The sequence below is a fragment of the Peromyscus leucopus genome, chromosome 6, assembly GCF_004664715.2.
Source record: "Peromyscus leucopus breed LL Stock chromosome 6, UCI_PerLeu_2.1, whole genome shotgun sequence".
Classification (NCBI taxonomy): domain Eukaryota; kingdom Metazoa; phylum Chordata; class Mammalia; order Rodentia; family Cricetidae; genus Peromyscus; species Peromyscus leucopus.
The window spans coordinates 7,165,377-7,191,430 of NC_051068.1; the positions used below are offsets into that span (position 1 = coordinate 7,165,377).

At 47.3% G+C, this 26,054-nt stretch overlaps 1 protein-coding gene across 1 annotated transcript in view; it reads left to right on the forward strand.

The window, feature by feature from the left end:
• The first annotated feature begins 6,150 nt into the window (after positions 1-6,150).
• Positions 6,151-26,054, forward strand: part of Nceh1 (neutral cholesterol ester hydrolase 1) — a 69,534-nt gene continuing 49,630 nt past the window's right edge. Inside the window, exon 1 of the mRNA XM_028875809.2 lies at positions 6,151-6,493. Within this exon, the coding sequence (XP_028731642.1) occupies positions 6,356-6,493 (138 nt within the window). The 5' untranslated portion in view covers positions 6,151-6,355. The remainder of the gene's footprint in view (positions 6,494-26,054) is intronic.

A 26,054-nucleotide genomic window follows, 5' to 3' on the forward strand; every position in this document is an offset into this window, starting at 1 on the left:
GCTTTTGTAGTTAATGCCTATGAGCCCTATTAGCAAGGGGCTAAGACAGGAGAGTCTCCAGTTCAATGTGAGCTCGGCTATAAGGCAAGGCAGTGTCTCTGGCATCTACAACAAACTAAATCAAGACAAAATGAACCTTACATTCTCCAGCCCTTCTTCAGGCTATCCTCCTTTCTTCCTGCCAACTAGCAGCCACTCAGTAAGAGAGTTACATCTTGGAAAATGCAAATCTGAAGGCAGTACCCAGTCTCTAGCCCTCAAGACAACTTAATCTGCAGAGCTTGGCAAGCAAGGCTCTCTCTCCTCACCGTCTAGATATCTTGCCGCTCCTATAGCAAAGGAAAAAGCTCTGCCCTGAGTTTGTTGAGTATCAGAGGGCAGGAAGGAACTGCTTTCCAATGGAGGAAATTTAAGTGTACTGTATTAATCAGGATTCTCTAGAAGAATAGAACTGATAGATAAAATGAATATGTGTGTGTGTATGTGAGTGTGTATACTCATATATATAATAAATTATACATCACACATATAATTTATTAGAGTGGCTTACAGGCTGTGGTCCAACTAGTCCAACAATGGCTGTATCCCAACAGAACATCCAAGAATCTAGTAGTTGTTCAGTCCATGAGGCTGGATGTCTCAGCAGGTCTTCAGTGTATGTCAGGATCCTGAAGTAGGCTGTAATAACAGTGAAGGAATGCCTCAGGAGCATGATCTATGAACTTACCAATGACAATGAGTGACAAGAGAAGGTGTAGCCCAGATTTTGTGTAGGTCTTCTGACCTCAAATGATATGGATTTAATGTGGGTCTTCCTACTTCAAATGATCCAGTTAACCAAAGCTCCTGGGTGTGCCCAGATGCTTGTTTTTTTTTTTTTTAATTCTAGATAGAGTCAAGTGGACAACCAAGAATAGCCATCCCATGTGAATACCTTGGAACAAATGGTGACTTTACATCTGCCAGGTTACCTTCCTTAAGTTAGTGAAAATTTCCATCAACAAAAAGCTGCATCTACAAAGAAACTGATCCCCTAAGCATTGTGGTGCAAGTCTGTAACCTCAGCATCGGTGACCTCAGCATTGGGGACCTCAGCATCAGTGACCTCAGCATTGGTGTGCACATGGACGCTGAACACATCAGTGTCCTACTCTATTGCTGTCTCTGAGAAAGCCTCTAACGGAACCTGGAGCCAGCCTGACAGCCAGCAAGCCCCAGCCATCCTTTTGTCTCGACCTCCTACAGGACTGAGGTTACAGGTACATGGGGCTGCACCCTGGCCTTTTACTTGGGGACGGTGGATTCAAACTCAGGTCTTCAAGTCTGCACTGCATTCTTACCCACTGAGCCTTCTCTCCACTTCCTGGCTGGTTTGTTTTTTTAAAGAAAAAAAAAGGATCTTTTTTTATTTGCAGGTTTTTTTTTAATATAATAAAGTTTGTTTATAAAAAGGAGAGTAGTGTTAGATCCTCATCTTACAACTCGTATACATTCAGTTCAAATGGACCAAAGACTTAAATATGACAACTGAACTCTACATAGTTGATGAGAACATAAGAGAGAGTGTCATGACATCTGTTTGGGAAACAAACACTGTGACATGAACCAAAAGGCGCAGAAATATACAAACAAGATTCCATAAAGCCAAAGAGCTTCCATATAGCAAATAATCTCCAGAGTCCACACGTAAGGCAGAGAATCTAAGGTTGTGTTTCAAACCCATACATGTGACAAGAGGTAAATGTCCAGAATACACCTAAGGTGAGGGACAACCAACCCGATGGAAAGGGGAAGATACAGAATATCCAGCAGTATGTTAATAAGTACATCATTCCTAATCCTGGGGCGAATACATACCAAAGATACAGAGTTTAAATCTCACAAATGACTGACTGGCTGCTACTGAACACAGAAGACTTCTTAGGGAGAAAAGAGGCCTTTGAGAACAGTTGAAGGACACAAATGTGTCTGTGGTATTACAGGGGGTTCTACTTACTGTTAAAGGAGGCAGGAACTAAAGACAACCCATGATAGTCTGCTCCAGATCTGCACCACTCCAGGCCTCCACAAGCAGTTCTAATGAGTTAAGCAGCATTAAAGAAACTATGACGTACTTGTGGCTTTTTTCCCCTTGGATTTTCAGTTTATAAAATAATTAAATGCGGGCTGGAGAGATGGCTCAGAGGTTAAGAGCACTGACTGCTCTTCCAGAGGTCCTGAGTTCAATTCCCAGCACCCACAGGGTGGCTCACAACCATCTGTAATGAGATCTGGCACTCTCTCCTGTATACATAATAAATAAATAAATCTTAAAAAAATAAAATAATAAAATAATTAAATGGCATTTACTCTGAAAGGCTCCTGAGCATCCAATATGATATTGTAACCAAGTTAATCATATGCTTTAAGATAATTTCAAACTATGTACTATGTGCCTGGATTGTTGGACTTGACTTACCTTTAAGAAGACAATGCAATCCATTGTACCATACCTTGGAACTTCCCGGGCAATCAGCTTTTACAAGCTGAGCGGTAGCTTTAATCTTAAACCTTGTTCCCTATTTCTCCTGCATAACGTCTCCATGTCTCTGAATGAGAGCAATGTAAGTGTGTAAGGGTGGTACTTAGGCCCGAGACCACCACTGAAAATAATGGCTTGAAAGCAATGAATGCCCCACAGAAAATGTTGGAAGTATACATTTTGATAATATCCATTTGTGGCTTTGCTTGCTGCTCTGGGTCGTCAGGAAATTCAGAAAATCAAATTTCTTCAAGAAGTAAAACTCCTGTAATAGATTAAGGCAAAGTTCCTCCATCCTTTCCCATGCCGTATTTGATCTGCTGTTCAATAAGTAGAGAGGAAGCGCCTTTGTCAGGGGGACCAGGCTCACTGTCGGATAGTCTCCTTTCTTTACAGGGTTTTGCCACAGCCAAGGATGGCCTTGAAATTCTGATCTGCCTACTTGCTGAGTGCTGGGCTTACAAGCACGTGCTGACACACCCTGTCCTTGTCGTCGGGAGGAGCAAAGTCAGAGGTTTTTGCATGCTGGGCAAACATTGCATCAAGAGAGCTTTATTCTCGGGTTGTACTCTCATTTCTCAGCAGTAGCTTGAGTGGTAAAACATCATGAGTCCTGGATATGGATTCAGCTTAAATTCCAGCGATCACCAGATGGGTGGCTAGGAATAACTCTGCCTTCTTGCCTTCCTTCCTTCCTTCCTTCCTTCCTTCCTTCCTTCCTTCCTTCCTTCCTTCCTCCCTCCCTCCCTCCCTCCCTCCCTCCCTTCCTTCCTCCCTCCCTTTTCTTCCCTTTCTTTGACAAGATCTCACTATGTAGCTGTGGCTGGTCTGGGACTCACTATGCAGACCAGGCTGTCCTCAAACTCAGACATTCTCCTGCCTCAGCTTCTCAAGTTCTGGGATTGAAAGTGTGTGCCACTATGCCTGTCTACTTTTTTCAAGGCCTCTGTTTTCAGAGCAACAATAGTGCCTCCTAGAACTGTTATAAAAACTAAACAAATGGATCCTTTTGGAGTGCTTACCCTAGAATTTAGCTCACAATAAGCACTCTGTATATCAGCTATTGTTGCTATTATCTGGCTTCCCTTGTGTGTTTTCCATGCACTCACAATCACCCCCCAATTATGAGACACAAAAAATTAAACAGAGCAAGTGTAGCCTGCTGACAAATGACAGTAACCGTCCTTGGGAGATTCAGGTAGGTAGGAGGATTAGACGTCCCAGCTACAGAACAGGGCTAGCCCAGGCTCCACGGAATCCTGTCTCAGAGATCCAAAAAGTGTGTGTGTGTGTGTGTGTGTGTGTGTGTGTGTGTGTGTGTGTGTGTGTCTTACTTGCTACAGGTAGTGGCAAATGCCTGTAAACTCAGTATTGTAGAGTCTGAGGCAGAAGGATGGTTTTATGCTAGCCTGCGATCCTGTCTCAGAAAAATCCGAGGGTTAGGATGCAGCTCAGCTATAAAGTACTTGTCTGACATGCAAAGCCCTGGATTCAGTCACCAGCACGGAAAAAAGAGACTTTGTGGTCTTGTTCTCCAGCTCTTCTAGTTCTTGGTGTGGGCTAGGTGTTATTTGTGGAGTGAATGAAGTAATAGAAATGAATGATGAAAAAAGGGCTTTAGATTATCTTAATTAGTGTCATAAAAACTATCAAAAATAAAACAACAAACGCCTTTCCAAGCTATGAAGGAAGCACCAAGAATTATAGCAGTTTCTTAAAACAATAACAACAACAAACCATTTAGGGCTGGAGAGATGGTAGTTAAGAGCTCACTTTTGCAAGGGTCTTGCAAAGGACCAGTGTGGTGATATTTTAAAGCTTGCCTGGAGATTAAGAGGGAAAGGCCAGCCATTTTAAGTAAACAAAGTCAGGCAGCACACACCCTTAATGCCTTAGCAGGCAGGATCTCTGTGTGTTCAAGGACACACTTGGGAACAGAGCCAAGCGTAGTGACTCAGGCCTTTAATTCCAGTACCAACCATAGAGACCTGGAGGTCTGTAAAGACAGACAGCGACAGAGTTGTGTAGGAAGAGGAAGTGAGGTAGCTGGGCTAAGAGCCAATGAAAGGGCAGAAAAGCAAGGCATGTAAGCCTGGGTAGACAGGAAGTCCACGCTCTTTGGAAGCTGTGGAGTTGGTGAGGTGAGGTTAGCTAGTGGCTTTTCGTATTTCCCTGATCTCTCTAAAGCTTTAACCCAAATTTCTGGCTCTGTCCCCCCCTCCCCCCCTGCTGAGGACCAAACCCAGGGCCTTGTGCTTGCCTACCATTGATCTAAATCCCCAAACCCTGTGTTTTTTATTTAATAAGACCATTTAGAAATTGGTCTACAGACCAGACTTCGGATGCTCACACTCACCTGTAACTCTAGCTCCAGGGGATCTGGTGTTCTCTCCTGGCCTCCATGGATACTTGCTCTTATGTGCACATTTCCACACTCAGATACACACAACACATAATTAAAGACAAATATTTATTTATTTATTTATTTATTTATTTATTTATTTATTTATTATATATACTGTGTTCTGTCTGCATGCATGTCTGCATGCCAGAAGAGGGCATTAGATATCATTAAAGATGATTGTGAGTCACATGTGGTTGCTGGGGATTGAACTCAGGACCTCTGGAAGAACAGCTCCCAACCTCTGAGCCATCTCTCTAGACTACAAATAAATATTTTAAAATAAAATCTTTGCTTTACTTATTACATAGTGCTGAAGACTAAGCCCAGCTTTGTGCATGCTGGACAAGCACTCTGTCATCGGCCCTCCTTTTTCATTATTTTTCCCCAGCAAGGTTTCACCCAGGCTGGTCTCAAACCTCTGGTCCTGTTTCTATCTCCCCAGTTCTGTAATTACCAACGCCATCACCATGCCCAGTGAGGATGGGGTTTGGAAGCTAAGACATGAGGCTAGCTATACTGGTCTTGTTTGAGCTATGAGAAATCATATTCTCTGTCTGTCTGTCTGTCTGTGTCATAGTCACCCCCTGTCTGCCATCCCCTGAGACAGGGTCTCATGTAGCCCTGTAGCCATGGCTAGTTATGTGGACCAGGCTGGTCTCAAGTTCACAGAAATCTGCCTGCATCTGCCCCATTAAGTGCTGGGATTAAAGACGTGGCATCACCTTGCACATCGACTCACTTTTTAAACCACTTACTGAATGTATATTCCATTCCAAGTTTTCCTCTAGAGAGACGACTTTTGTTATCTTTGGCAATAGTATCTCTGTTTTGGATCAGATGATTTATATGCTCTGGAAGTTGCACAATGCAATTACTTGAGTTTTCTATTTATTTAATATTTTGGTTTTCTTGAGACAGGGTCTCTAGTCTAGCCCAGGATGGCCTCAAACTTGCCATGTAGTTCAGGATGACCTTGACCTTGGTCCTCATGCTCCTACCTTTCAAAACAGGTATGTGTGCTAAACTCAACTTATTGTTTGATGGTTTGTTTGCTTGTTACTGTTAGTTTTTCTTCTGAGACTGCTTTAAGCAGCTCAGGCTGGCCTGGAACCCTTTTGCGAACCTTTAGAAGGCAGCTTGGCATCACAGGCGGTCATACTCACAGTGCCCGCCAGGGGTTGCTGTGCGTCCTCCCGGCGCGGCAGCACCATCTCGCTTCCTGCAACCTGCCGAGCCCGCAGCCCTTCGCAAGGACACCGCGGAGGGGGCACATCCGCGCTCCCACTTCCTCCCGACACAGCCTGTGATTGGCTCGCAGCCTTAAGAGGAACACGTGAAGGAGCAGCTGAGGCTGGCAGAAACTTACCGGCCGTCTCCGGGTAGCATCGCACCGTACCGCGGTCATCTCCGGACAGCCAGGCCTGGGGACAATGAGGTCGTCGTGCGTCCTACTGGCCGCGCTGCTGGCGCTGGCCGCCTACTACGTGTACATCCCACTGCCCGGCGCGGTGTCCGACCCTTGGAAACTGATGCTGCTGGACGCCACTTTCCGCGGCGCGCAGCAAGTGGTGAGCAGAGCGAAGGGGATGCTCCGTGTCGCCCCTACTCCCCTGAACGAAACCCCCATCGCTTGTCCAGGCTGCCCGTGGGCCCATTGCGGGTATCACATTTACATCCTTGCACTGCAGTAGGGATACCCCAGGTCGCCGGTGTTCCCGTGAACGCGCATCTCCCCTCCCTTTCGTTTCCTCCGATCCCCCGGGCGCTGGGGGTGTCGCGTTGGCATCTCTGCAGTTCAGTGGGGACACTCAGTGTCACCCGTGCTTCCCCGAGTGCGCGCTTCCCCAGGACCCCCGGCCCGGTGGTGTTCGCATCCTTAAAGTCCGCGGGCAGATATGCACCCGGAAACAGGTGAAGTTCTCGCCTGGCGTCTGGGTGACAGCTGTTTAACCTTTCCTAGGACCTAAATAGTGCCCCTGCTTTCTTGGTTTTCAGTGTCTTGAGCCAAAGCCTACAGCATTTTAAAAACCACCCCGCCCCCACCCTCGTCTCACTCGCAGGCAGAGGAGGAGTTAAATAAATATTTTTAGCGAAAGGGATTGTGATTCCCCGAAGAGCAAAAGCGGGCGCGGGCAGCTTCCCAATGTCCCCAGGCCCTAGCGTTCCGTTCTGGGGCCAGGAGGAACCGTTCTGACCTTCGGTTCGCTCCCTGGCACCTCTCAGCTCAGCCCAAGAAAAGGAGGCCGGGAGGCTGGGAGGCCCGGAGGGCTGTCAAGGTCCTCGTTTGCAGGCTGTGCTTTCTGTTTGCCCGGCAGCATTTGTTTTGTGTCCTTCGATGCCGGGGAGATAACCTTGGCCTGAGCTAAGGCAATGTGGCCTTCTTTAACCTGATAGGGTGGCATTTCTCTCCACTGTACCCTGCCCGTGTAGGTTGCTCCCCCCACGGGCAGGACAGTGTAACTGTTTGGTTTATTCCGGGGTAGGAGGATTGTTTTTTAGTATCAGAAGCCAAGGCTGAACCCCATGAGTGGATAGTATTTTTGAGTAGTCTACATTATCCAAGTTCCCAACACTCCTCCACAACCAAGTCACCCTCTACCTCTGCCCGATACTGAGCCTTAATACTGGTGGGTTTTTGGTTTGTTTGTTTGGTTATTTTTTTATTTTTTGACAAGATTTCGCTATGTAATCCTGGCTGTCCTGGAACTCAGTTCTGTAGACCAGGCTGGCCTAGAAATCAGATATCCAACTGCCTCTACCTCCTTAGTGCTGGGACTAAAGGCGTGAGCCACAACCACCCAACTCTGTTTTTGGTTTTATTTTTTAAAGTATGTGAACATGCATTACATTTTATTATTATTTATTCTATGTAGGGGTGTTTTGCCTGCATGTATGTCTGTGTACCACATGGGTGCCGTGCTCAAGGAGGCCAGACGAGGGTGTTGGATTACTTGGGACTGTAGTTACAGAGGGTTGTGAGCCTCCATGTGGGTTCTGGGAATGAACCCAGGGCCAGGGCTCTTAACCCATAAGCTCCAGATGGTTTTTGGTTTTTGCTTGTTTTGTAGACAGGGTCTCAGTATGCAGCTCTGTCTGGCCTGGAACACACTGAGTAGCCGAGTGTGGTTGTGGACTCTTGATCCTGCCTCTAGCCTCTAAATGCTGGAATTCTGGGCCTGGACCACCATCTAGACTTTAACAGAGTGTTGACCTGTTGGAACAATGGTGCTCTCTTCTCTGCAGGCATACAAGAAAGTCAGCCTTTCCTAGAAGCCCTCATGAAGTATGCACTTTACAAGTAATACCTTTCAAAGATTCTGGAGAATAAAGGGTGTTTACTGGGCTGGGTTAGCCATCTTTAGTAAGTCAGAATAAGGAAAGAAGAATGCTGTATTGGCACCAAGGTCTGTCTGTCTCTGTCTCTCTCTCTGTCTCTCTCTCTCTGTCTCTCTCTCTCTCTCTGTCTCTCTCTCTCTCTCTCTCTCTCTTTTAAGATACGGTCTTCACTGCGTAGCTCTAGCTGGCTTGGACCTCACTATGTAGATCAGGTTGGCCTTGAACTCACAGAGATCTTCCTGCCTCTGCCTCCCAAGTGCTGGGATTAAAAGTGTGTACCACCACGCCCCTCAACTGTTGTTATAATTTTTATTTGGTTGGTTGGTTGGATCTCTCACTGTATGTAGGACAGACTGACCTGAAATTTACTGTTTGGGCCAAGCAGGCTTCACATTCCTGGGAGTTCTCCATGTGGAGATTACAGACCTGTCTCCACTATGTGTATGTGTGTGCACACGTGTTGTAGTTGTTTGATAAAGTGTGTCATGTAGTCAAGGCTGACTTTAAACTCGCAGTTCTTCTGTTTTCACATCCCTAGTGTCGGCTTATAAGTTGTTCTTTTCTTATTTTTGGTTTTCAGTATCTAGATCTTTCTACTTGTCACAGGCTGGCCTCAAACTTGTTACGTAGTTCAAGCTGGCCTTCAGCTCCTGTCTTCCTTCCTCACCTCCTCAGTGTCCCGAGAGTCTGTTTAAAAGCCCATAGCCTGTGTGGTAGAGGGAAGCTTTTCTTCTCCAGCATGCCTTCCAAACCACAAGGGCAAGTTGTGTTGGGCTTCTGTGGTGTGCAGAGCTCCACCATAGATTGCTGGGGAAATCTGTAGGCTTGTCCATTTTGTTCAAACACAAGATAAGGTGATTTATTGATACAGGGTGGTGGTGGTGACGCTCACCTTTAATCCCAGCCGCTAGAGAGGCAGAGGCAGGCGGATCTCTGTGAGTTTGAGGCCAGCCTGGTCTACAGAATGAGATCCAGGACAGTCAGGGCTACACAGAGAAAGAAACCCTGTCTCAAAAAACCAAAATCCAAACAAACAAACAGAAAACCTAGACAGCTGCCATGATTTGGCACAACCTTGTTTGGCAAATAATTTTGGTTGAGATGGGTTGGATCAATTAAAAAAGCAGTTGAAGTTATTTAAGAGACTAAGCCGGGCCGCTCTCTAACATCAGGAAGTGTGAGTGCAGCGTGGTGTACTGGGAGGCAGAGGCAGGCAGGTCTGGGTGGGTTTTTTGTTTATGAGGACTTTGGCCTGTAGTTCCCTTGCCTAGTTGTGTCTTTGAGTGGTTTGGGTACCAGGGTAACTGCAGCCTCGTAAAAAGGGTTTAGCAATGTTCCCTGTTTCTATGGTTCAGAACCATTTCAGGAGAATTGGTATTAGCTCATCTTTGATATTCCGGTAGATTTCCTGGTGAGCTTCAGCCTAACCAGGGCTATGTAGTGAGACCCTGTCTAATACTGATTCCTGTAGGTCCTTCCTTGTTCTTGTCCTCGGCCTCCACCATTTCCTCACCTTTTCTTTATCTGGTGCCCGCTGTCAGATCACGGCGACCGTGTTTATTGAGCGTCCCTTCCGTGGGGTCCTGGAAGCTGGGGTCCTTCCTTCCGTGGGGTCCTGGAAGCTGGGGTCCTTCCGTGGGGTCCTGGAAGCTGGGGTCCTCTTCCGTGGGGTCCTGGAAGCTGGGGTCCTTCCTTCCGTGGGGTCCTGGAAGCTGGGGTCCTTCCGTGGGGTCCTGGAAGCTGGGGTCCTTCCGTGGGGTCCTGGAAGCTGGGGTCCTTCCGTGGGGTCCTGGAAGCTGGGGTCCTTCCGTGGGGTCCTGGAAGCTGTTCCGATCGCTCGCTCGCTCACTTTTGCTTTTTGTCGTTTGGGCTTCTTGTAGCAAGGCCTGGCCTTGAACCCTTATCTTCCTGTCTCCAGCTCCCCAGTGCCAGCACTGCCTGAGCACTTCTCCTGCGGAGGTCATCCCCCAGGCCACACTCACTCAGAGTTCTTAGCAGTTCTTTTCCCGTGGTTAGAAACCAGGCTTCCAGTCCTGCCAGGCCGGCACTGTGCCGCCGCCGAGCTGTGTTTCCAGCCAGGTAAGCAGCCTTTTCTGTAAGAAGTCCCCAGGTGATTTCAGTTGTAGCAAGCTTGAAAACCATGGTCCTTCCAGCACTCAGGTGGTGGGGCAAGATGATTAAAGTTCAAGGCCAACCTGGGGTACATTCTGATATCTCCTGTCCAAAAAGAAAGAAATCCTCTCAAATTGTGCTATGATATAAATAAGACAAAATACTGTTATGGGTAATACTTATTTTGGATATTATTTGGATATACTATGGATGATATATATTTTGCTTATTAACCTATCCAGGTAAGCTAGCATGTATGATTAGGTTATCAGATTAGCTGGGTGATCTTCAATAGTCTAAAGCTGTGGGTCATGACCCCCACGGGGATCCCATTATCAGATACCCTGCATATCAGATATTTACATTACAGTTCATAACAGTTGCAAAATTGCAGTTATGAAGTAGCAATGAAATAATTTTACGGCTGGGGTCAGCACAACATGTGGAACTGTGTTAAAGGGTCGCGGCATTGGGAAGGTGGAGAGCCGCTGGTCTAAGGGAATAAAATGCTAATGAGGCAGATTCAGTGTGATAGCAGAGCCATCAGACTTGATGGCAGAAACCGCAGAGGCAGTGTGTTTGTGAAGGGCAGGAAGCAGGCGGGTGAAGAAGGTGCCCTGGAGACCTGAGGACAGAAAGGAGCTGCGTCGAAGAGCCTCTTTCAAAGTAGGCTGGGGTTGTAGCTCAGTTGGTAGAGTTGGCCACGCATGAATGAGGTCCAGGGTTCAATCCTCAGCACCACATAAACCAATACATTTGTGTAATTTCAGCATTCTTACCTACAAAGCATGTCTGAGGCCAGCCTGGGATACAGGGAAAAAGTTGTGCAGGTGAAAAGATGGTTAGACGTACAGAGGTGAGCTCTGCTGGGCAGAACATGCAGGACCACTTCCTCTGTGGTTTGGCAGTGCCCATCAGAAATCTTTGAAGCATGTTTGTTCTTGGCCACCAGACCCTTTGGGTAGAATTTGTTATGTCGTGGTGGACAGAGGCAAAGCTGTAGCTAGAGATTCAGATGTTACGGATTGAGAACCTGCTAGTCCAAGTGCATGGTCCTTTGTAAGAAACAGAGGAGCCGGGCGGTGGCGCACGGCTTTAACCCCAGCACTCAGGAGACAGGCAGGTGCGTCTCTGAGTCTGAGGCCAGCCTGGGCTACGGAGGGAGTTTCAGGACAGCCAAGCTAGGCAGAGAAACCCTGTCTGGGGGTGGGGGTGGGGTGGAGGAGAAAATAAAAAGAAAGAGGAAGCATTCTGTGTTAAAGGGAAGGGTTGGAGACACAGCTCACTGGTACTTCACTTTGATCGCCAGCACCCTGTAATCATTTACATGAATGGAAATTCAGGAACAGTACAAGAGAGAGGTGGGGTGTGCTCAGTGGTCAGTGCTTGCCTGGCATTTGTGAGACCTGGAGTTTGATCCCTAAACAATAAGAAATTAAACTGTGGTCTACTCATATTTTTGAGTACTATGCAGCTAGAATGTTTATATTGTAAAATAACGTTTAGTGAGTGCTGGGGAGATGACTCGGTCAGCAGAGCAAATGCTTTTTACCTAAGTATGAGGACCTGAGTTTGCATCCTCAGTGTGCAGGTAAAACTTGTATATAGTACACGTGTCCATATTCCTAGCTCATGCCTGTGTTCCCAACACACGTCTGTATTCACCGCACCGTAGAGGCAGAGACAGGAGGATCCCTAGGGCTTCTGGCCACCGACTCCAGCCGTGTCTGTCATTTCCAGGTTCCGTGAGAGAGACCTAAGGTGTGTCAGTCATGAATCTTCTTATGACATAAAGAAAGGTTACGAAATGGGGTTTATGCCCATTTCCTCTTATGTTTGAGTGCAGAGCCACACCACCAGGCCGTGTCTTCCTCTCTATGGATGACCAAGCGTTGGGACTAGTTGTTAGATGTCTGCTCACACTTAGAGCTGTAACGTGACCCCACATGGGCTCTCTGCAGGCCTTGCTGTGCTCCCATACTGTGTGGGTGTGACTGAAATTACAGCCTAGCTGGAAACTGCAGAGCTCCACTATACCGACCTTTGTCTTGAGTTTTCAACTGGAAATTCTACCAATCTCAGGTAAATGTTAACTCTAAGTACAGGAAGTGTTTATTGTGGCTCCTGAATTGTGGGGATACAGTCCACTGGGCAGGGATGGGATGGGAGCCCAAGACAGCTGCTCACACTGCATCTGTAGTCTGGGATGGAAGGGAGCCGAGACAGCTGCTCACACTGCATCTGTAGTCTGGATGGGATGGGAAGTGAGCCCGAGGACAGCTGCTCACACTGCATCTGTAGTCTGGATGGGAAGGGATGGGAGCCCAAGACAGCTGCTCACACTGCATCTGTAGTCTGGATGGAAGAGGGAGCCCGAGGCAGCTGCTCACACTGCATCTGTAGTCTGGATGGAAGGGAGGGAGCCCAAGACAGCTGCTCACACTGCATCTGTAGTCTGGATGGAGGATGGGAGCCCAAGACAGCTGCTCACACTGCATCTGTAGTCTGGATGGGAAGGATGGAGCCCGAGGCAGCTGCTCACACTGCATCTGTAGTCTGGATGGGAGCCCGAGGCAGCTGCTCACACTGCATCTGTAGTCTGGATGGGAAGGGAGCCCGAGGCAGCTGCTCACACTGCATCTGTAGTCTGGATGAAGGGAGCCCGAGGCAGCTGCTCACACTGCATCTGTAGTCTGGATGGGAGCCCAAGACAGCTGCTCACACTGCATCTGTAGTCTGGATGGGATGGGATGGGAGCCCGAGGCAGCTGCCCACACTGCATCTGTAGTCTGGATGGGATAGGAAGGGAGCCCGAGGCAGCTGCTCACACTGCATCTGTAGTCTGGAAGAAGAGATGGACTTTAAAATATTAGTGAATAAATTTTAATGGTTTTTTCTTTGGAAACATTGTCTCACACTGGCTGACCTGAAACCTACTCTGTCCTTAGTGTAGGCTGTGTATGAACTCGTGATAACTCTCTGCCAGCCTCTGAAACATGGGGGCTGTACTTGTGGGCCACCGTGCTTGGTAGGAAACAAGTGTGGCATGCCACCTTCAGACTTGTGATAAGAGTACCGCTTTACGGAAGTTCAGTAACCATAGTGATGTGTAGCTGATTCAGTTGAATTTTCTACAAACACAGGGCAGTAGAAGGGCTTTACCTTCAGGGAGGTGTTGGATCAGAACTAGTTCTTCAGGTGAGCAGGTGGAGTTGTGATCTGCAGACAGCACATAGGAAATATTAAGGTCAAATTGATTCACTTACTAGATGTGTAAGGCAATGACTAATTAATAGACGCATCTTAATTTTTTTTATCACTTCTGCAAATATATCTGACACAGAGAAGCTGTCTTTCTTATGTGATCTTTTGTTTGATCTACATTTCTGTGAAGTGTGGAAGTGTGGTTAATCATTCATTCTCAAATGTTCTTTTTATGCAGTTTACTCTAAAAATAATGAGCATGAGGCTGGATATAGCTGAGCAGTAGAGTGCTTTCCTAGCATGAGTAAGATCCGGATTTTATTCCTAGCATGCCAGAGGAAGTGAAGAGTGAGGGAGGGAGGGAGGGAGGAGGGGAGGGAAGGGGAAGAAGGAGGGAGGGAGAGAGAGGTCTGGTTTTAGCTAGGTATGATGGTATACTTGTATAATCCCACTCTAACTAGAAAGGCTGACACAGGAGAAGACAAGCTCAAGGCTAACCTGGGCAACTTAGTAAGACACCTCAAAATAAAAACTTAAAGTGAGGGGTGGTCAGGGAGAGATAGGAATAGAATGTACCTAACAAACACAAGGCCTTGGGTTCAAGCATAGTTCCCAATAATGAATAAATGAATAACTGGCATGTGTTTATCTTGGCCTCCATGAGGCTATGTTGAAATATTTGCTTATTTATTTCCTCCATTTTATGCTTATAGAATGAAGACAAGACCTGGTATGGGGTGGCACATATCTACAGGCCCAAACTTGGGAATCTGAAGCAGGAGGAGTAAGAGTTCCAGGGTCAGCCTGAGCTGCAGGGCAAGGCCCTGTCTCAAAAACAAACAGAATGAAAGGATGAAGATGTGGGCCTGGGAATGTGGCTCAGTGCTAGAGTTCTTGAGTACAATGCATGAGTTTCTTGGTTCATTCTCCAGAGTCACGAAAAGGGAAAAGAATGTCATTGAGTTGCCAAGTGACAAACTTGGCAACATCCCAGGACAATCTAAGATATGTCGTATTATGAAATGGTTGCAATATATTTTTTAGTGTTTCTAGAATAAAGTTAAAATCCTACCACCTGGCATCATCATCTCTTATATGTATTTATATATAGTGTATATGTATTATGTATAATTTGTATGTGTGAGTGCTAGGGATTGTACCCGAACCTCATGCATGCTAAGTGTGTCCTCCATCATTGAGCCACACACTCCTAGGCCTGTTCAATAAAGAAATGTTTATTTCTTCTTTTCAGTGTGTGTTTGTGGTGAATGCATGTGTGTGTGTGTATTCACATGTGTTTGGGCACACATGTACAGGTGTGTGCCTATGTGAGGAGACTAGAGGTTAATGTTAGGGATTTTTTTTAATATTATTTATTTTCTATGTATTGCATATGTGTATATGTGATATGTGTAGCCATGCATGTGGAGGTCAGAGGACAACTTACAAGATTCAGTTCATTCCATCCACAGTGTGGGATCTGAGGGTCAAACTCCAGTCCTCGGGCTTGACAGCAGGTATCTTAATTCACTCAGATATCTCACTGTCCCCAGCCCAGAATTTTCTGCAATCAAATCTTCCACCTTATTCTTTGAGGCGGCCGGGTCTCTAGGTCAAACCCAGAGCTCTGCTAAGGCTGCTTGCTCTAGCCAGCTTGTTCCAGGGACTCTGTCCCTGCCTTCCACTGTGCTCACCCCGCATTTACCTGAGTTCTGGGCTCTAAACTCAGGTCCTCTTGCTTACACAGCAAGGGCTTAAACCACTGAGCCACCTCCCCAACCCTTAATCAATATTAACTGAGCACCAGTGCTAGGCATGGCAGAATAAATGGCAGAATGAACTGATCTCATTGTATGGCTTTTCTTGGTGAGGTGCAAACAAATATCTACATCCTGGATAAGGCACGGTGGTAGTTTGAATGAAAATGGCCCCCATGAGCTCATAGGAATTGGCACTATTGGGAGGTGTGGCCTTGTTGGAGGAAGTGTATCACTAGGGGTGGGCTTTGGGGTCTCAGAAGCCCAAGCCAGGCTCAGTGTCTCTCTCTTTTCCTGCTGCCTGCAGATCCAGATGTAGCACTCTCAGGTACCATGTCTGCCTGCATGCTGTCATGTTCCCCACCATGACAACAATGGACGGAACCTCTGAACTGTAAGCCAGTCCCAGTTAAATGTTTTCCGTTATAAGAGTTGCTGTGGTTAAGATGTCTCTTCACGGCAATAAAACCCTCAGACAGCCATCAATGACAAGTCAAAGCAACCATTCCATGCCTTGCCTACTGAAATAATAGGTATAGGAAGGAGTATGTTACAGGACATGGGTAATTCAAAGGCAGCCGTATCGTGGAAAAGCCCACCCCAGCATGGATGATGGTGCCCTGTAGCTCCACCAGAGAAAGTCACCCATCCCCAGCAATTGTTTACTTGTATTCTCTTGGGGTGGGAGTGTGAATTTTGTAACATTCATGAGCTTCCTGGGCCCTGGAAATTGTCTTTACTTCCTGGGTTCTTAGAAGCTTCCTTTCTGGGTATTTCAGTTAACGTGATATAGCTACACAACAAACTTGAGTTGCTGGTTGAATAAGATGTGACTGTCACAGGACTGGATGATAGAACATAAGTTATCGATGGGGCTTCTATTGGCTTCTGCAATATCTTTGAAAAGGACACAGTCCTAGGGTGAGGGCAGGGTGGTGTACACCTGTAGTCCCAGCAGTGGACAGATGGATGCAGGAGGATCAGGAGCTAAGGCTCTGGATCCAAACAACAGACAGTGGCCCTGTAACTGGGGCATCTCTCCTGTCCTTTGGTATCTGGTCTGTTAGCAAGGCCAAGTGTTGTCCTTACATTTACCATCTTTAAGCGCAGTAAGCGCCTGCTCTCTCAGATCCTGTGCCCTGTGACTTGCACGGATTCATTGGGCTGCTCGGGATGGCAGATGAGGAGCAGGGGCTGCCTTGCTCTTGTGCTCAGGAGCTGACCACAGTGCTGACTGACTTTGCACACGGACCAGCTGCGAAAGGGGAAGTCGGGCACTTACAAGAGAGGGGTGAAAGGGCATTTAGCTGGAGCAACAGTGGATGAATGAGGGGCCTGGGGGAAAATGAGGATAAGGCTGGGAACCAAAAAAGGTTTAGACCAGCTAGAGCCTTAAATGTTTTAAGACGAGAGTGGGGTCAGAGGAAGCATGATCTGGGTAAGGAGTGGCTTTTTATCCATGGTCAAGAGAAAAGGCAGGAAGTCACGTGGTCAAGTCTGTGTATTAGAGTAATCCTCAGCATTTTTTTTAGACTCTCATAGCCCAGGCTGGCCAAGAGCTCCATGTAGCCACTGATGACCCTGAGCTTCTGATCCTCCTGCTTCTCCCCCAAGTGCTGAGAGTGCATCCATGCACCATCCTGCCCTGTTGATGAGGTGCTGAGAGTGCATGCATGCACCGTCCTGCCCTGTTGATAATGTGCTGAGAGTGCATGCATGCACCGTCCTGCCCTGTTGATGAGGTGCTGAGAGTGCATGCACCTCTGCCTGTGATGAGTGCTGAGTGCATGCACCGTCCTGCCCTGTTGATGAGGTGCTGAGAGTGCATGCATGCACCGTCCTGCCCTGTTGATGAGGTGCTGAGAGTGCATGCATGCACCGTCCTGCCCTGTTGATGAGGTGCTGGCACCCGGGGCTCCACCATGCTAGGCAAGCACTTTCCCAAGTGCGGTATACCTCCAGTGCTCAGAAATGTGTTTGCTTGTTTGTTTCCTGGTTCCGGTCTGTTGCTGGGAGGGGGGGGGTCCGCTTATACATACTAGGCAAGGACTGCATTACCGAGCTCTGCCTCTAGGAGAGTCCCTATTGGTAGTGTAGAAACCGCAATTCAAGCAGACTCCACGGTAAGGGTTGTTATCCAGCAGACAGCATGAAGAAATGGATTAGGAGTGGTCAGGAGGGCAGCTGACCAGGGCTGCCACTGTGGATGAGAGAAAGGAGCTCTGGTGAGCCCTGGGACAGCCGCTAACAGCTGCACAAAGGTGACTCTAACTTAGAGGGTCTGCTGGTGGGTGAGGTAGGGCTGGGACCTGAGGAACATTGCTGGGGTCAGTCCAGATAGCTGTTAGCATGCAGCTGGGTATGCTGGCTCACTGGAAGGTGACCTGGCTGCACGTGTGGATTTGAAGGTCACTGCAAATGGGGGGTTGTGTACGGAGTTTGAGTGAAACTGGGAACTCCTGTCCAGGGTATTTCTGGAATACACAGGACTAGGACTCCACTGTGTTTATGGCATACACTTATCATCCCAACACACATGAAACCAAGGCAGGAGGATTGAGAGCTCAGGCCAGCCTGAGCTACATAGTCTGAGGCTAGCTTGGGCCATATACGGAGACTTTGTCTCAGAAAATCAGAAATAGCCAACCAGGTGAACAAGCATCGCTTTTATATACTTTGTGTAACATTCTAGGATTTGTGCAAGATTTCACTTTATATATATATATATATATTGTAAATGCTTCATTTAATAGATTAAAACAAAACTGTTCACTGGTTGGTATTGTTATTTCTGTTGTCAGCTGAGAACAGGAGGCTCACCTGATGAGCTGTGGTGAAGGGTCCTGGCTCCTGGCTGACTCCCAGCTGGGGCGTTGTGTATTCTGGGGCGCTGTGTATGCTGGGGTGCTGTGTATGCTGGGGCGCTGTGTATGCTGGGGCACTGTGTATGCTGGGGTGCTGTGTATGCTGGGGCACTGTGTATGCTGGGGCGCTGTGTATGCTGGGGCGCTGTGTATGCTGGGGTGCTGTGTATGCTGGGGCGCTGTGTATGCTGGGTGCTGTGTATGCTGGGGTGCTGTGTATGCTGTGTGTATGCTGTGCTGTGTATGCTGGGGCGCTGTGTATACTGTGTGTATGCTGGGGTGCTGTGTATGCTGGGGTGCTGTGTATGCTGGGGCGCTGTGTATGCTGGGGCGTGTATGCTGGGGCGCTGTGTATGCTGGGGTGCTGTGTTTCTGGGGCGCTGTGTATGCTGGGGCGCTGTGTATGCTGGGGCGCTGTGTATGCTGGGGGCATGCTCTTTGCATCCTGTCTTTTTTTTTTTTTCCTTTTAAATTTTCTCAGGATGCCTAGAGCTGGCCACCTAGCTAAGGATGGCCTTGGCTTTGAACTCCTGCTCCCTCTGCTCCCTCCAGCCATGCTGGGATTGCAAGCATCATCGACATCCCGGCTTTTGCAGTGTTGGGTGTTGAACCCAGTACTTCTTGCATGCTAGACAAGCTACCAATGAGCCCTCCCCAGACACTTACATTAAAAAATGAACAAAACCACTTATTAATTATTTTGTGTGTGCCACTGAGTTTATGTAAGTCAGGGGGTGGGGGGCAACTGTAGAAACTGGTTCTCTCCTCCATCATGTAGGTCCTGGGTATCGGGGCCACGTTGTCGGGCTCGGCACACATCTTTACCAACTGAGCTGTGTTGCTGGCCCCGAGGACATTTTAAATACAATCATTCCTAGGCGAAGCTGGATAGATGTTTGCATTACATTTATTGACTTCTGACATTCGGCCCAGCCGTAGGTGTCCCTCACGCTCCAGCTTAGCCGCCAGCCTCCACTCCTCTGCCCGTCCCTTTTGTCAGAGTCCCACTCCAGCCCTGCTGTGAACTGTGTGCGTTTGTGTGCTGACATCTTCCCTGTTTCCTGTGCCTCCGAGGCCCTCCTACCCTCTCACCTTGTCCAATAGCCCATGTCTTTCAACATCAATTTAAATTCGTCGACACCGAGTCCCCAGCATTCTCGTCTACCAGACACCTTTCCCCTCCGACTGTTTTTGGGTTTGACAGTCATTTAGGATAGAGAAACTGGAGAGAGTTTCGGGTTCTGATTTCCTGCAGTCTGTGGCCCTGACTGAGTCAGGATCTGACCTCAGCATCACGTGCTCTGACTCTGAACTTGGCTAAAAGCGGCCTTTTGTTTCCTTTGCAGGCTTTTTTCTTTTTCTTTTCTTTTTGCAAGCCTTGCTGTTTTCTGAGTTTCCAACTTCCCCATAATGTTGTTAAAGATTTATGCTTGTTTTTGAATTGGGAATGAATTAACTACAGTTTTGTTTTTTTTTTTTTTTTTTTTACTAAATAACAAGCTGTAATTCTAGGCCGTCTTCTTCAGAGATGGCTGGCAAACGTCCACCGTTGTGTGGGAGTGTCTTGGCCTTCTCTCTCCGATGGTAGCTGGTGACCACCCTCTGCGCTGATATTCTGAGTTCCTCTCCCTCCTTCCTTTCCTGGGTAACGAGACAGGGTCTCACTATACATCCCCAAATGGCCCTGAGCTTGACCTCCTCTGCCTCAGCCTCTCAAGTGCCCTGATTACAGGCTTGCGCCACCACAGGCTGCTTGAATTTTTTTCTTTGAATGCTTACATTTAAAAAAAAATTCCTTTTATTTTTATTTATTTTCTGTGTGTGAGTGTGTGAGTATGTGGTCTGTTAGAGCACACATGTGGAGGTCAAAGGTCAAACTTTAGGCGTTAGTTCCCTCCTTCTGCATCAGCCTGAGATGGACCACAAGTATCAGGCTTAGCAGCAGGTGATTTTACCAGCTGAGCCACTGACTGACCTTTTTTAATGTTTTAAAGTGCATTTTGGTGAGGTGTTTAGCTTGCTACTTGTTGTATGTGTGCTGGTTTTAGGGTGGGGAGTTTGTCATGAGGACTCTGCACAATATCAAGTCTATGCAGTGAATTATAAATATAACCACTTTGTAGAGCTGTGATGTCTTCGATCTACAAGAGAGGAAAGAGAGGGAGGACTGGGGTGGTGTGCAGCGGCAGAGACTTGTTAACGGGCGTGGGGCCCTGGGTTCAACCCCTGTGCTGTGTGTGACTGAACGAAACTCCTAAGGAGCATCGAAGGACGTGAAGACAGAGCTGGGTGTGAGGCAGTCTGAACTAAGGAACACAGGAAGGGTACGGGAAGCAGGAAATCAGCTGCTGGGGCTTGGCCTTGCTGGGATGAGTCAGTGGAAAGTTCTGGTTAGAGGTTAGTCGGTGGCTTCTGATTGGGTAACCTAAGTTTCCTTTTCCTGTTCACATTGGTTTGTTGAAGGCAGAAAGTCTGGCTCCAGGGACAGCCTGAGGCTGATAGCCTTTTTATTTGCCTTCATAGTGTGCCACATGTTGCAAAGTTTCATGGTTAGATAAGAATGAGAAACACTATAGACAGTTTGTGTGAAAGTATATTTTACAATCTGGATTTCCTTAAAAAAACTTTTTTTCCCCAAGTTGAGTGTGGTGGTACCCACCTTTAATCTCAGTACTTGGGAGGCAGAGGCAGGCACATCTCTCTGAATTTCAGGCCAGCCTGGTCTATATAGAGAGTTCCAAGTCAGCCAGAACTTCATAGTGAGACCTTGTCTCTAAAACGATTTGAAAAGTAAATATATTCATAACATGTATGCCTGTGCTCAGGGAGACCAGAAAAGGACATTGGATCCTCTGGGACTGAAGTTAGAGATGCTTGTGAGCTACTGTGTAGGTGCTGGGAACCAAACCCAGGTCCTCTGCAAGAGCAGCCAATGCTTTTGACCACTGAGCCAACTCTCAAGCCCCTCTAACTAACTTATTAACTGTCAGGTAATTATATAAATGTGAGGGGTGCAGTATATTTCAGTAAATGTATATATACATTGTATATTATCAACTTAGGATATTTTAGTTGCCCATCATCTCAGACAGTTACCATTTCTTGAGGATGAGAACATTCTGCTCCAAGGGAGGCAGAGGGAAGAGGATGAAGAAGAGAGCTTGCTGCTTCCAGCCTAGCCAGGAGAAATGGAAACTCCATGTTCAGGGAGAACCTCTGCCTCAAAGGACCAGGCTAGGAACTTGAGAGGAAGATTCTAAATGCCCTCTTCTGGCCTCCATTCAGACAGACAGACAGACAGACAGACAGACACACACACACACACACACACACACACACACACACACACATACAGTAAATAAATAATATTTCAAGTAATAAAAATGGTGTAGTAGGACAGGCCCATAAGGTCAAGGAAACTGGCTCAAACCATTGGCCAAGGCATGCACATAACATACTTACTTATGAGCCAACCTGGAGTCTGCCTGAGAGCCTAGCAACAGGTGCTGTCAGAGCTCCTGATTATGCCCAGCCAATGAGAGATGATCACACAATGTCACCAAATTGGGACACAGCCTGAGTACTGGGAGGCGGGTATATAAGGCCTAACCCATTATTGAATAAATGAGTTGCTGTTTGCCTTCCCCTGACTCCCAGTGTCTGTGTCGCTGATACCAAGCCTTCTCCTTCCCTCCGGCAAGGTTAAATAGTTAGCATTTAAAATAAACAACTAAAAACTCTTGCACACCTGTACAATAGTGTGTAAGTTTTATTTGACAGAAAACAATGTGCTTTTCTATTTAGCTTGGTTGATTTTACTTTCAACAAAAACATCATACAAAGCCTGGCTGTGGTGATGCACACCTTTAATCCCAGCACTCAGGAGGCAGAGACAGGTAGATCTCTGTGAGTTTGAGGCCAGCCTGGTCTACAGAGAGAGTTCCAGGACAGCCAAGGCTGTTACATGGAGAAACCCTGTCTCAGAAAACAAACAAAAATCCACCAACCCCCCTCCAACAAAGCAAAACAAGGAACCATACAAACCTGCCCTTTTGTGCCCCTAGAGTATTGGCAAACACTAAAATTGTTAGTGACCATGGTGTCTTGCTTGAGACGGGAGCTTCTGTGTGTTCATCAAAAGGCTGTGGACAGAGAGCTGGCGCTCATATTTGAACTACCAGCCTAATGCCCACATCCGGCCATCCTCTTCTCTCTTCTTTCCGTCTTTTCTAGTTTGTTGACACCACCATTGCCGTACGTTTGATGATCTTGTTCCTCCTCCTCCTGTGGTACTGGGTCCACTGCATCTCACTCTATAGGTCGGCTGGCCTTGAACTTACAGCTGTCCTTCTGTCTTGGCCCCCCAAATGCTCCGATCACAGGTGTGAATCACTGTCCCCACCATTGCTCAGACACTTTTGTTTCCCAGCTAAATTTGTCTTCCTCTGCTGGCTGGAAGAAGCTCAGAGGCAGGGACATGCTGTGGGCTCCCCACGCTATGCACCTCGCTTTGAAAAGTCCCTTGCACAGAGCAGAGGCTTGTGAATTTCCTAAATGAACAAGTGGGTGAGAGGCCAGGAGCTCCACAGAGCTGTGCCCACAGAGGGCAGTGATGGCGACCCAGCACTGGAGGCTACATCCCCTTTCTCTGTCGAGGCCGCATCCTGCAGGACCAACCGGCCAGACTGTTTGCTTCTGCCCTTCTTAGCTGTTTCCTTTCCACCAAGAACCTACGTAGGAAGTGGACAGGGTAAATTGTCCACTGCTTCAGAAAATGTGAACGCAGAGGTGAGAGGGAAGAGAAACGTAAGTGATAACACCCTGTGTCCATTTATTTAACCAACATCTTCAGTTAGGCCTGGTGTACAAGCCTGCAAATCCAGCGACTCTCGAGACGCGGTCAGAAGGATTTCAAGTTCAAGGTCTGCCTGAGCTACAGAAAGACCTCACAGCTAGCCTGGGCAACTTTGTGAGACTCTGTCTCAAAACAAAAGGCAGGAAAAGAGATCTGGGGAATACAGCTTAGGGACGGAGCTTGTTCAGTACATGGGTCCAGTCCCCAGTGCTGGCAAAAACAACAGACCAACCAAGCAACGAACGAACGAAAGCTTTGACGACAGCTGTTCACTCAAACTCATGCCGGTGTAGCTGAGAGGGAGACTGCAAACTGGCTGGTTTCAGTTCTGCAACATCTGCAGTCCACGTGGTGCTGTAGGAAGGCAGATGTGGGCGCTTGTCAGGTGCCTTCTTCAGGGATGCTGCTGTAAGGCGCCTGGGCTGTGGTGGGCACCATCGCTAGTACTCAGGACACTGCTGAACTGTGTCTGTAAATAGTCCATGTGAACGTTAGCCTCACAAAATTTCCTCTATTCATGAACAAGGTTAAAATAAACCTTTTGTTGTATCACAGCTTGTAGAACTTTTGCTTTCCCGGATGCAAATTGAACCTTGACCCCTGCTTCTAGAACTCAAGGGTTTATGCATGCTAGACAAGTTCACCGCCAACTTAGTAGAAACCCTTCGTTCCCAGGCCTTTATATTCAAGGAGTGAACCTACATCTGCAGAGTTGTAAAATTATGAGAAATGGCCCCCACTGGTTGCCGTACTTGGTCTCCAGTTGGTAGCCATTTGGGGAGGTAAGTGGTAATGTGGAGGCCCCAATGAGAAATGGCCCCCAGTGGCTGCCATACTCGTATGGTGGCCGTTAGGGGAGGTTCCAGAGGTGTGATCATGCTGAAGGAAGTGTGGCATTGGAGAGCCTCCCCCGCTTCCAGCTTTCTCTTTCGACTTCCTGCGTGTATTTGAAGGTGGGCGCTCGCAGGCTGGCTTCGGTGCAGCCGCCCTTCTGCCGTGCGCCCCGTGTGCCGTGCGCCCCGTGTCCCTCTGGAACCGCAAGCCCAAACAAACCCCTTTCTTACCACGACAGAGAAGTTATTAATACGGATAGCCTCTCTGCCAGCTTCCACCTGTGCTTGCTGAACAGCTGGGTTGCTGTGTCCAGGGCACTTCGGGGCCACCTCGTGGTCTACGGCCATTTGCCAGCCTCACGGACAAGGGTAGAGGAAATACTGTGAAGCTGGTCTGGGAGCCTCAGCACAGTCGGGGCATCACTCATGGTAGCACCCCGTTGTAAACAGCCTTCCTCCTAGTGTTGAGTGGATATGAACGGCAGCATCCGGGCGGTGCTGCGGAGACACCATAGGCGGCCTGGGGGTTCTATACTGGTCAGTGCCATTTCCTTTAAATAGCTCGTGCATTTGTTTGTTTGTGGGTGTGTGTATCTGGAGTCTGCTTATGAGGATACCTGTGTAGTTTGTCTTTTTCCATCTTCCAATCTTTTCTGATTTCGGCCGTGTGGGGAATGAACCTCTTAACATGCGAGGCAAGCACTCTACCAGTTACGTGATTCCTTAATAGCTTTCATTTTCTACTTTTTTTTTTTATGAAACAAAGTTTTCTTATTTAATTTATTTAATTTCTTATTTAATCCAGGCTGACTTTGAAATCATGACTCGTTTTCCTGTCTCCCCTCCTGGGTGCTGGGATTCCAAAGTTTAGGCTACCACATCTGACTTTTTTTTTTAAGTAATTAACTAATTAATTAATTTGCTTGAGATAGGATTTCATTGTAGCCCTGGCTGGTCTTCAACTGACTATGTAGACCAGGCTAGCCCCTGAACTCACAGTGATTCCTCCTGCTTCTGCCTGCTGAGTGCAGGGATTAAATTTGTGTACCCCCATGCCCAGCTTTTTATTGCGTACAAAGTAATGTGTTTCATTACGGCGTTTTCATGCGTAACCGCCAACATTGCCGTCTCTTCCTCCATCCCGTTGCCCTCCCCGGCCTGCCCTGCTGGCTGTCCACTGACCCTCCTGCACCCAAACCGTTCCTTCTCTGCGCTCATGTCCCGTGTGTTCTTTTACAGTCTGTTTTCCTTACGATCTCTTCCTCTCTGCTAATGGTCACCCCCTTCCTACTTTCATGACAGAGAGACACACAGGCACACAGCTGAAGATTGAACTCAGGAACTTGCCCATGCTAGACATACACTCTGTATCCCCAGCCCATGATTTCATGTTTTTAATGGCTGATCAGATTCTATTGTGTACATGCACTGTCTCTTCTTTTCCCGTTGATCTGTCGATGGCCACCCACACTGGTTCCGTTTCTTAGCCTCTGTGAATACTGCAATGGTAAATGTGGACAGGCAGTATCTCTGTTAACTTCAGATCCTCTTGGTAAAGCGCCAGAAGTGAACAGCTGGGTCGTATTGCGGTTCTGGTTTTGGTTTTTGTGGGAGCTCAATGCTGATTTCCCTGGTGACTAGGCAGGGCTCTATTCCTACCCGCGGGGTGGTGGCAGGGCTCATCCTCCTCTACGTTGGCCGGCCGCATTTGTTTTCATCGCTTTGGTGACGCCCATGTTGAGTGGGCAAGATAGAGCTGTGACACAGTTTTAATTTTCACTTCCCCGTGGCTAAGGATGCTGAACTAGTCTTCAGATACTTATTGCCCATGGCTATTTCTTTTGAGAACTGCCTATTTTGAAAAAACAAAACAAAACAAAAACCTATTACAATCTCAAAAATTAAAACATCAACAACAAAAAGTAGCTTATTTTAACAACCAGGAAGAAAAGGAAGGGATTGGAAAAATTATTATAATCTCAAAAATAAAAGAAAAAAGAGAACTGCCTTTTTGGTTCATTAGTCTAATTAAGCATCATACGGGTTTGAGTGATTAATTTTGTAATTTTTATTATTATTTTATTATTATTATTTTTGGTTTTATTTATTTATTTTTTTGGTTTTTTCGAGACAATATTTCTCTGTGTAGCTTGTGGCTTTCCTGGATC